Consider the following 11,162-nt stretch of genomic DNA (forward strand, 5'->3'; position numbering starts at 1 on the left):
GGCATGGCAGTGTTTTCCTGCTGGACACAACCCATTTGAAGATATAGATCATGTGTAGTGTTGCAGAAATTAGTGTAATAAACTCACACAAAGCACAGAGAAAAGATCACAGTTTAATATAATTTGGAGAAAAACAAAAGAAAAAAAAAGCCAAGTAAAACATTTTATTCTGTTTATACAAAACAATGGTATGAAGTCTACCTCACAGATCAGCAACTAGAATCTGACAGAAAATTAAAAAGGACGTACAAAGAAATGAAATGATAAAAAAAAAAAAAGAAAAAAAATTGACCACATGCCTACATGCCAATCAGCCCAACACATCCCCCACTCACAGGTGAACAGTAATACTAAGGATGCACCAGCTACAGTAGACAAATCACATCTGATCTAAACCCTCTTCCCCCTCCAAGAGTTAAGTCCTCCCCCAAACTAAATCTTCCCTTCACAGCAAACTTAAGGGCTGGAATGGTTTTCTTCTTCCGAGTGCTCAGTACGGCCGGTCTCGCCTGTCGTCCCTGCGGTCACCTCTGAGGAAAGACAAAGATGTCTGTTACACAGGCTGCATTTTAAAGAGACCCACATCAGCTTTTGTCATTGAACTGAAAACCATAATCAGCTGACAAATGAAGGTGAGCCATGATGTCAACCTCTCATTCGCTCAGCCCTTCACATTTTAAATGGGCAACACAACTTGTGTTCAATAAAGCAGACTTCCATTAACACAGCATGTCACCCTCAGAGAAGAGCAATAAATACAAAATTTGCCATAAAGGTAAAAATGCATATTTAGACAACTGAAACATTCACATCTTGTTAATACCACAATGCAATTTAATGTCCTTAAAAATCGTACTTAAGTAAAAAGTACTGAAAAGACTTTTACTAATATTACTACTGGCCACTTCTGAGCCAACTACGCCCTCTTCTGGTTTTATAACCAAACTAGTGTCTAAGAGACCGTCTTCAACTGACCTTCCTCCCATTTTGTAGCCACCTCCTCCAAATCCTCCACCGCCACCACCGCCTCCTCCGAAGCCTCCACGGTCACCCCCGCGGAAACTTCCACGCCCTCTAAAGCCACCGCCTCTGTCGCCGCCATAACCACCTCTGCCACCACGATCTGCAAACACATCACAAGAATGAAAAAACACAAAAGGCAAACATCACAAGTTTAAATTAAAAACACTAAAACAAATTGACCTATGAGCATCACTAATAAGTAAATTTAAATATTTCACCCCATGTAACAAGTCTACAGTGGCACTATTATTTCTATTAAACTTTGCATTTTCATTACAATAAATATGTTTTTGTTGCCATTATAAAATTACTGAAGTAAAATTACCCTAAGCTGCTTACCCATAATTTACTTACCAACAAAACTGAACAATTATTAAGTGGAGGGTGGAAGAGGGCGAACCCCCCCCCCCCCCCAAAAAAATAATGATCCAATAAGTCTCATCTAGTTTCTTTTCAAAGCCACGTAATTTTCCAAATCTTGCACAACTTCAACCTTCTCCAGTGTTTAAAAGTCAAGCATCAAATCAAGCGCTCACCTCCACCTCCAAATCCTGCATCTCCTGGTTTGGGTGCGCCGCACTTGTTACACTCCTGTCGCCGGGCAAAATTCATGTTGCCACAAGAGCTGAGGAAAGGAAATCAAATGAACATTTATAAATGCAACTGAGCCAGATTGTTCCCTTCTGTTGTGTTTGTTTTGTTAAGTTGTAAATGACTTATAAAATCCTAACCTGTTGGGACAAGGCCAGTCTCCTCCCTTAATGTCAAAATTGGGTCCTCCACCACCCCCACCACCACGACCTCTGAAACCTACCAACAAAGAAAGATCATCAGTGCAGATAGCTAAATTTAATGACCGCATATTTGATCAATTCTCTGAACCCATGGGACAGCCTGAGCACTACCCACCTCCTCGTCCCCCTCTGCCACCTCCCCTCTGTGTGAACTCAGCTCTGCGGGTGGCGAATGACACTTTGATGGGTTTACCATTGAAATCCTTTCCTGAAATTAAAAAGACAAGAACCCAGTGGGAAAAAAGTAAAGCTGAACTGTGTCAGGAAATAAGAATAAATGCCAGCACTCTTACCATCAAACCACTCAATAGCAGCTTTGGCGGACGGAGGGTCATCAAAGGACACTGTAGCTTCACCCTTTGGTCGCCCAGTGGCCTTGTCAGAGTAGATGTTGATCATTGGTTGGCCAGTCTTCTTATTCACCTAAAAAAACAGAAAACATTGAGATGATCAGTGCTTGTTTTTGAATTAAAAAAAAAAAAAAAAAAAAGACACCTGAGGCCAGTGCTGCACTGGTGTACACGCACAACTTTATGACAGTGAGAAAAATAAATAGGGATGATGTTCATCTTTCATCTATTTATTTATATAAACTTATTAGCCCATTTTTGTGGGTCCTCTGGAATGTGGTCTCCTTCTCTACAAATGTGATTTCAGTCTGTCGTCAGGCAACATGGTAGCATAATACATCACCCATAATTCAGGTTTTGTGGATATAAATTAAATATCTGTCATGAAATTAAAATGAAATAAGGTGTTGCAGGTGCATAAAATGCTTAAAATGGGCCATTTTAGCTGGTTGATAGGCAACATGTTGACATCATAATATCCAATATAGATACAAGGTTTCAGGGACCTAAAAATGTACCCATGTCCAAGGTTTGGTTGCTCAACTCGCGATTGTGCAGGAGGAGTTTGCAGACAGGACAAATCCGATGTAATAAATGCAATCAATTGAAATGAAATCGGCACAAAAAGGCAGGGGAACAAACTCAATACCTTAATGATGCCAATCTGCTTAAAGAAGTCTCCAACTTCCTTCACTGTGGCGTCTTCTCCAAGTCCCTGTACAAAAATGGTGTTGTTGTCAGAGTTGTCCTGCTCTGCAGCTGTGGATGAGATCGGGGGACAGAAAACATCAGGGAAGCCTTTCTAAAAAGAAGTCACTGGAGCTCACCGATCGGAACAATGGTTATGTGGATTAATTCTTACCTGGTTCATCCCTTGAGCCGTAGTCTCGAGATCCTGTAAAACAGGAAGAGAGGATGGAAGGGCAAAATGTGAATGAGGATTCCTCAACTCAACTGGTGAGTTTTCACATAATTAAGCATTAACTTCATCCCTAGCATTGCATAATGATACAAAGAAAATTAACCAAATACCATGTTTAACAGCTTTCTGGTGGGTGTTTTTCATACCACTGCATCACATACCAACACCATTCAACAAGAACAGAACTGTTCTGTTTTTTTTCCCTCTCCTTTTTTTTTTGGAACTTACACCAGAAATGAAAACCACCAAAATGTCTCCAGTTTTAGAAAGTTTTCCTCCTTCGTCCTGGGAACACCTTTGTCATTTACAATCAGCTCTTGTCTTCATGCAACCATTATTACCATTATTTTACAACTCAAGCTCCATGTTCTTTACCATTATGACAAATAGCTTATAGGTGGAGTACCTTTGGGATCTGGACATGGAAATGGTGGCATTCACTGAAGTTTTTTTTTTTTTTTTTAAATCCCCCTTTTCTTTTTGCTAACTCAAATTCTTTCCTCCCCCACCGACACAGTTCTGATGCTCGTCACTTACCACCGTAATTTTTGTAGCCACCACGGTCACCACCTCTGCAGAGGAAAAATTGGAGATATGATGGCTTTTCCTTTGTCCCAACTGAGAGCTCAAAGCTCCCCTACATCCCCACCAGTATGCACTCCTGCCAGGGTGTGCGACTACGGTGGAAATGTCTCACACGATGAATGCGTTAGTCTTTGACATTAGAGATCAATAAACAGACGACTAGGCAGCTCTGACTGAACAATCAGGCAGACGAGTGAAGGCAGTTATCACATGTCACTGGGGCACCATTTACAAATAATTTGGTACTTTTCACATGACCAGATTGGATACCAGCAGCTGAAAAACCAGCTTGTTTTTTTGTTTTTTTTTTAATGAGAAGCCAAATTGATGTTAAGGGGTGCAGCAACCAATGAGCAATCTTCCACTGAGTGCATTTATGTGATCCTTTTACTGAGGTCCATGTTTTAGTTCAATCACCTGTAGTATAAAATGTAGATCCATGTTAACACAACATACATGTTCGCCATTGTCAATATACAACACTTGAATGAAACCTGTTGAATGTGAAGCAGCTGAAGATGTGGCTCCAGGTCTAAGTGCATCACCTCACAGGAGTTTCCACTTGTCACAATATATTATGTGGTCATTATAAGATTAACATACCAAAACTGAGTTTCTGAACTTCTGGCATCTCAAAAAGTGTGGCTGCTGGAAATTTAACTGAGACAGAAAGCTCTAAAATAACGGGGGATTTCAAAGGATGAAAAGATGCAACTTAGAAAGAAATAAAGACGTGCCAGACTACTTCCATGTGGCACTTTGTACCAAAGTCAGACTTCAAAAATAAGGAACATTATTCTTCTATTCTCCTGTTAAAAAGGGACAGCTGTTTTTAAAAAGTAATCCATTTTATGTAAGAAACTAGTCTTGGATGCTTTAAGGAATAGTGCTATGGCAATGTTTACTTAAGAACATTTTTAAAAAGGTTAATATTTCACTGAATGAAAGTCTCTGAAAACACCACAATTCTCTTTTCTGGTTAATATAAAACTTTCCAAATACTGTTGAAAATGAACAAAACATGTCCCAATGGCTGGGTATTAAAGTTGCGCAATCAGATCTTATTTGGGAAAGATATTAAGTCCATTTCTCATACATTAAGGCACCCATTGATAGCGAGTGGCTCTCCAATAAGTCAAGCAACTACTCTCCAATTAACCACCACTTGAAGACAAATCACACAATCTTAACAGTGGATTTTTATCACCAGCATGTCTCTTATGAGGATTAAAAAAAAAAAAAAAAAGGAAAAAACAAAACAAAAACATTGTGACAAAGGCTCAGGGCACCTGGAGCAGATGTCTGGGGAATAATACCTATATTGCTTGTGTCAACACTTGATCAGTCAGGTTTAAAAAAAAATAAATAAAAATTACCAGCAATTGAGGATCTGGAGCACAAAGCAGATGAGTGGTGAAAATCCAGCTATGTGGATGGTTTGTAGTTGATGAGTGATGACGTGTTTACAGACAAGTAATTTCTCATATTTCAGTGAAAGGAGGTACCTTGGGGGCAGTGGCACTGTGCAACTTACCCCATACCAGGAGGTCCACCTCTTCCACCGCGATCGTATCCACCACGGTCATAGCCACCACTGCGGTCATAACCACCACGATCATAGCCACCGCTGCCACCACGGCCTCGGCCTCTGTAGCCCCCTCCTTCTGAGCGGTCTCCATAGTCACGCCCAAACCTCCCACCCTGACCACCACCTTCACCTAGTGAAAAGAGTCACTCGATATCAGCACATGCAGATTCTGAAAAGACTTGAGACTAAGATCTAGTTTGAATACCTTCATTCCATCTTCCATATCCACTGCCGCCACCACCACCTCCTTGCCCTTGACCACCATATCCTCCACCACTGCTGCCACCGCCACCGCCGCTGCCGCCCTGGCCACCATATCCGCCACTGCTGCCCTGGCCCTGTCCATAACTGTCTCCTCCTTGTCCCTGACCACCATAAGAGCCCTGTTGTCCGTAAGACGCAGATCCCTGCTGCCCATAAGAGGGCTTGTCCCCATACCTTTTAGCCAAAAAAAAAAAGTGAAAACAGTTAAGACACTAATACACTGAATCCATCAAATCTTCTCACTTTAGGCAGAAAATTATCAACCAAGTGAAGCAAAAAAAATTGTGTCATTCTAAGTGGTTTGCCTGATTCCTTGTCAGGATTTTGGTTTAATACAAGTCAATTTTGAATTTGGATTTCATGAAAACATACAATGACAACTCTTGCATACTTGTATTATTCAATGATGCTCTACAAGCATCATTAACAGACAAGAGATGTCAGTGAAAGTACTGCTACACAGAAAAGCACCCCACCCAAACAGCAAGTCCCTGATAATGAGATATTAGCATGAACTTACCCGGAGGAGTCTTGCCCATAGTTATTATAGCTCTGTTGCTGAGACTGGCCATAACTGTCTGTGGAGATATAGCGATGACATTAATTTTGTTAAAAAAACATAAACAACCCAAGGCTCAAATGATCATTTCACTGTTTATGATTGACATGTACTAATTTAACTTAAAAGTGAAAAGTATCCTGACCTCTTCTCTTATGGGCCATTGATATCGCCCATCAAAGAAAAAAAATACTAACTGCTAAACTATGGATACGAGTGCCTGCCGCATCATAAATGAAACATAAAATTAACCAAATACAACCTCTTTTCTGGCAATATCCTCACCGCTATGAGTATGTTACAATTATTATAGATCACCTAAAAAATTATGAATAATTAAAAAAGCTACTATACACTTACAACAGTGTGAGGAGCCACTTGTGCAAGCCCTTTTGACTAGGAGGACTACAAGAATCAATTTCCTTCAGAGTTTTCATTTAGCACAGTAGTAACTATTGAGCTTTTAAAAATCTGACAAAATCAATATCACACAACACATACTGAAATTAGTAAAAACTGAACTGACATACAGCTAAACAAAAATAGAAAAAAAGAAAAGCATGTGTACAATAATTCAGCTTTTAGAGTGGACTCTATTTTTTAACAAAAGGTGTTTAAGTTGTATTTGCATACCTTGTTGTCCATAGCCAGTATAATTCTGTCCTCCATAAGATCCCCCGCTATTTCCTTGTGCATATCCCTGTCAGTCAAATGGATAAGGTAAACAGGTTTTAAGAACATGTATACGGATAAAACTGTTATGATACGTGCACTCTACTGAGGTCTTACCTGGCTACCTTGTTGGCCTCCTCCATATGAGCCATAGCTGCAGACACACGGTTAAACACACATTTAACTTCCGGGTATAAATGCATTCAATAAGCAAAAATCTAGCTTAGTTACAGACTAAGTAGGAGTATGTACTCTAAATAGCGCTTTGAGTGCTCATACTGAGTAGAAAAGCGCTATATAAGAGCTAGTCCATTTACCATTTACCATAAAGTTTGTTTATACATTACCTTTGCGCGCCACCGTAGCCCGAATCTGAAAGAGAAAGGGGTTTAAGTGTGTTTGCTAAACAGTGAAACACAGACTAAGCAGCTGGCCTAAAAGGGACAGGTAGGTTACCGTAAGTAGGCCAGCTATACGCCAACAGGCCCCTAACCAGGCCGAGCCGGGAAAATGGCGGTCGCCTTAACACCGGCTATGACTAAATGTTGAAAACGAAACAAAACAATCTTTTCATAATGTCCTCGATCATCTCAGCACAGTGAACTTTCCTTGGAAAAGTACACATGTGCGAGTACAGTTAACTACCCTGCAGCAGCCCGGGTAACGTTATTAGCGTGAAATACTTCAAGTTCAGCGAGCGACCCAGCAGTCATTCCCATAACAAAGACGCTCTCATTTTTTTGCTAGCAGCTACAGCGACAAGGCCCACAGGGGGCAACAGCTCATGTTTTAAAGCGCAACTGAAATAAAAACGTCATGAAGTACATTCACAACTAAAAAAAATATCTAACTACACAACCACACAAAATAACTTGAATGTTTTAATGAAAATAAACAGCCTAGATTCCATGACATAGACGGCGCCCTCGTGCTGGCCTCGCGGTTCGCAGCTAACGCTAGCTCTGACCTACTTTCTCACCGATCACACGAAGGCATGTTTTCACTCACCAGTGGCCATTGTGGGTCCTTTTATATATATTTATTTTAAAAGCCGATGAAATCTGTCTCTTGGGAGTCTTCTTTTTGGCTGATTAAAACCCCTACTGTAAAGTGCGCAACAAACAGCGTAGAGCCAAACACGCCGCTGCGGATCAGCGGTAAATGCAGCAGCTCGTGCCTGCGGGGCGGGCCGTTCCCGAGCCCGCCTTCAAAGCGCGCTCACGCCCCCCCGCCGGTGCACGCTGTTAATCATGAACTAGCGCAAAAAGCTGTGCGCCTTTCTTCTGTGATGTCTGACTAGGCCTACGTGCGCCCAGCTCACAGAAATGCAAAATGACTAAAAATCCCCAATTACAACTTATACAATATAAAATTCTCCATAGAACGCACTATACTGGACAAAGGATGTTCCAAATAGGCCTTACACACTCAAACACATGCACCCACTGCACAAGCAATTCAGAAGAGAACTATATACATGCTCTGTGGTCTTGTATTCCTGTTCAGAAGTTCTGGCAGAGGATATGCGAAGACTTATCTACATGGTTTAGCTGTCGTGTTCCAACTTCCCCCAGACTGTGTATTTTTGGTGACGTTAATTAATTAGTGATGGAGTCATATATATCACACATAGTTCTTACCGCCTTGTGCATCGCTAAGAAAACTATCCTCATGAATTGGAAATCAAAAAATAAACTGTGTATTACTCAATACAGAAATCTACTATTAGATCATGTTAGCTTAGAGAGAATGTCTGCTTCTGCTAAAAACCAATTGGATGAATTTGACTCTCTCTGGTTCCCACTGATCAGCTCCATTACTTAGCGGGGGTGGTTGGCTGAGGGCTCTGCTCCTGGTGTGCTTTGTGGGCGGTCTGGGGCGGACTCCCGGGGCCCGTGTGTGTCCGATAGCCCCTGGGACTGGAATCCTGCGCCTGCCTTCTTGTGGCGTCCGTGTGCTTGTCCTGGTTGATGGTGGGGGGGGGCTTGGGTGGGTGCTGCCTTACGGTCTTGGTTGCTGGCCTTGGCCGGATTGGCCGGTCTTCTCCGTGGGGCTCGGGGCGTGGGGTCTGGGGCCTGGGGCCCTGGGATCGCGCCGGCTGCCGGTGGGTCCCCCCTGGCGCTGGGGGGGTCTCTGCTGTCCCGGTGCGCCACCGGGTGGGGTGGGTTGGTCCGGCCTGCGTCGGGATGTTCGGTCCGCGCTTCTGGGGCTCTGAGGTGCCTGCATCGTGGGGTGGTGGGGGTGGCCGTCGTGGAGTGGCTGGGGTGTACGGGGCACCGTTTTCCCAATTCAGGCCAGGTTGTCTTGTCTCTTGTTTGTGTCCCTCGTTGAGTGAATGAGTATCTGGAGTGGAGCATGCTGCCCTCTGTGGCAGGGGCTGTGGTGGCGATCACGGGCGCTGCGGTGCTCCATGGTGCTGTCACCGGGGCCCCGGGTCCACCTGGGCCTGCCCTGTGCTGGGGTGTGGGGAATCGGGGTGCCTACTGAGCCAGCGGACAGCTGGCTCTCTTACTCCAGTTTTCCTGATCATAAGCCCCCCCCCCCCCCCCCCCACACACACACACACACATATACAAACTTCATGCCGTGTGTAATGCATTTTAATTGCATTACAGACATTACAAGTGACAATACACTCTGATACACATAGGACCTTGGGGGGCAGGCATGGGGATGATGAGAGGGGGCCACTGTGATGGCCCCACTCTGGTCCAGTCTACCGTCAGCCCCCCAATTTTAATGGCACTTTAGACATTACGGGCTTTGAGGGGGTGGTGAGTTCGAGCACCCATGGATGCTTGAGGCACAGCTGTCCCCTCAATTTTAACTGCATCTTAGACACTTCATGCATTCACAAACATGAAGTCATACACTTCAACATTTTTAATTTGGGTGGGGGGTGGGGTGGGGTGGGCCATCCCACACACGGATTTCCTGCACCTCGCCCGGGGTGGGAGTCGGGTGGTGCTTCGGGTGCCGGGCTGGCAGCATCGTGGGGTCGCTGTTGGCCCGGGTGGGGTGTCTACTTGCCCTGGCCTCAGAGGGTGGATAGATGTGGATGAATGTGCATTTGTCACAGTCCTCGTGGGTGTATTTGGGTGGGTAAATGCGTGTGGGTAGGGTTTTGTGTGTGTGTGTGTGTGCGCATGAGCATATGTGGGTGAGTGTGTGTGCGCATGAGCATATGTGGGTGAGTGTGTGTGCATACGTGTGTGCATGGCTGGACCTGAATCTGGGCCTTCTTGTGCCTTGCCTCCCGGCTGCTTCTCGGTAGTCGCTCCTGCGTCCCCCGCTTCCCCGGGGTGTGGGTGCCTTGGGGTTCCTGGGCCGGGCTGGATGTTCTGGCGTGGGTGTCGACCTGCTCTCCTGGGGGCTGTGGGCCGGGGCGGCTTGGGCTTCTCCGGCGGGGGGGGGGGGCGGGGCGGGTTGTCGGGCGGTTCTTGGGCACCTGGGCCCTGGGGCCCTGCCGCCGGCCTGCACGGGGGGGCTGGCCTCTGGGGGGGCCGGTTTCCTGATGCCTCGAATTCCCTGGGGCCCTTGCCCCTCGACTGGGGGGGCTCCATCTGGGACCTCCCTCTCCCCTCTGCTGGGGTGGGTATGCGGTTGTCGCTGGAATGTGCGGCCGCGGGTTTTCGTGGCTCTTGATGGACTGCGGATGGCTCGGATTTCCTGGGTCCTTCTCTGCCTGCCTCTGGCTCCTGTGGGCGGCTTTCTGCCCTCGTTGGTGAGTGCATTCCATGACACAGACACTAACGCAATCACAGCATAACAAAATTGTTGTTCTTATACAACCATGCTTCATTTTGTTGTGCCTTTTCCACATAGTTATTTTTCCAGGTATTGCTTGTTCTGTTTTGGTATGTTGTCCTTTTTCTGTTTTTTTTTTTTTTTTGCAGTTGCAGCATTTGAATTGTTTTGGTTAGTGTAGTGGTGCTCTGTCCTCTTTTTCTGTTTTCTCCCCTCTCTCTCTCTCTCTCTTTTTTTTTTTCTCTTCTTCTCCCCCAGCCTGGCCACTGGAATTAAATGTATATGTACACAAATAAATAAATAAATGAAATAAAACAAACAAACAAACAACAAAAACACAAAACATTAACAAGAAAAGCTGATAGAGACTCTATAGAGCTTATCTTGGAAGAATAAATATGTTTGGCACAACAATGCATTCAGATCACAATTCTGCTTGCAAACAGTGCCAGACATGACAGGCTTTAAAAAAAAAAAAGAAATGCATAATTAATGTAGATCCAATGCTGTGCAAAAGTCTCGAGTCACCCTTCATTTCTTTTATAATTTGCAAGGAAAATGGGAAACAGGTGCAGTGATTTACTGACATGTGTACACATACATGGAAATATAGTATACGAGGCAAAACAGATTTTGTACAATTCTAACTAGCAATATT

At 44.3% G+C, this 11,162-nt stretch overlaps 1 protein-coding gene across 2 annotated transcripts; it reads right to left on the minus strand.

Moving 5' to 3' along the window:
* Positions 1 to 99: 99 nt before the first annotated feature.
* taf15 (TAF15 RNA polymerase II, TATA box binding protein (TBP)-associated factor) lies at positions 100 to 7,955 on the minus strand. 2 transcript variants are annotated; one of them, XM_030744172.1, is made up of 16 exons: positions 7,766 to 7,955; positions 7,105 to 7,129; positions 6,875 to 6,911; positions 6,719 to 6,785; positions 6,047 to 6,104; positions 5,468 to 5,700; positions 5,209 to 5,392; positions 3,627 to 3,661; positions 3,030 to 3,062; positions 2,817 to 2,926; positions 2,111 to 2,240; positions 1,933 to 2,025; positions 1,755 to 1,833; positions 1,560 to 1,648; positions 976 to 1,123; positions 100 to 530 (listed from the first exon to the last, which is right to left on the minus strand). In XM_030744172.1, the coding sequence occupies exons 1-16, from the start codon at positions 7,773 to 7,775 to the stop codon at positions 491 to 493; spliced, it is 1,371 nt and encodes a 456-aa protein (XP_030600032.1). In that variant the 5' UTR covers positions 7,776 to 7,955; the 3' UTR covers positions 100 to 490. The 2 variants fall into 2 exon arrangements, with proteins under 2 accessions (XP_030600032.1, XP_030600033.1); XM_030744173.1 differs by lacking the exon at positions 3,627 to 3,661.
* Positions 7,956 to 11,162: the final 3,207 nt, after the last annotated feature.

This window comes from Archocentrus centrarchus, chromosome 13 (assembly GCF_007364275.1).
Source record: "Archocentrus centrarchus isolate MPI-CPG fArcCen1 chromosome 13, fArcCen1, whole genome shotgun sequence".
Classification (NCBI taxonomy): domain Eukaryota; kingdom Metazoa; phylum Chordata; class Actinopteri; order Cichliformes; family Cichlidae; genus Archocentrus; species Archocentrus centrarchus.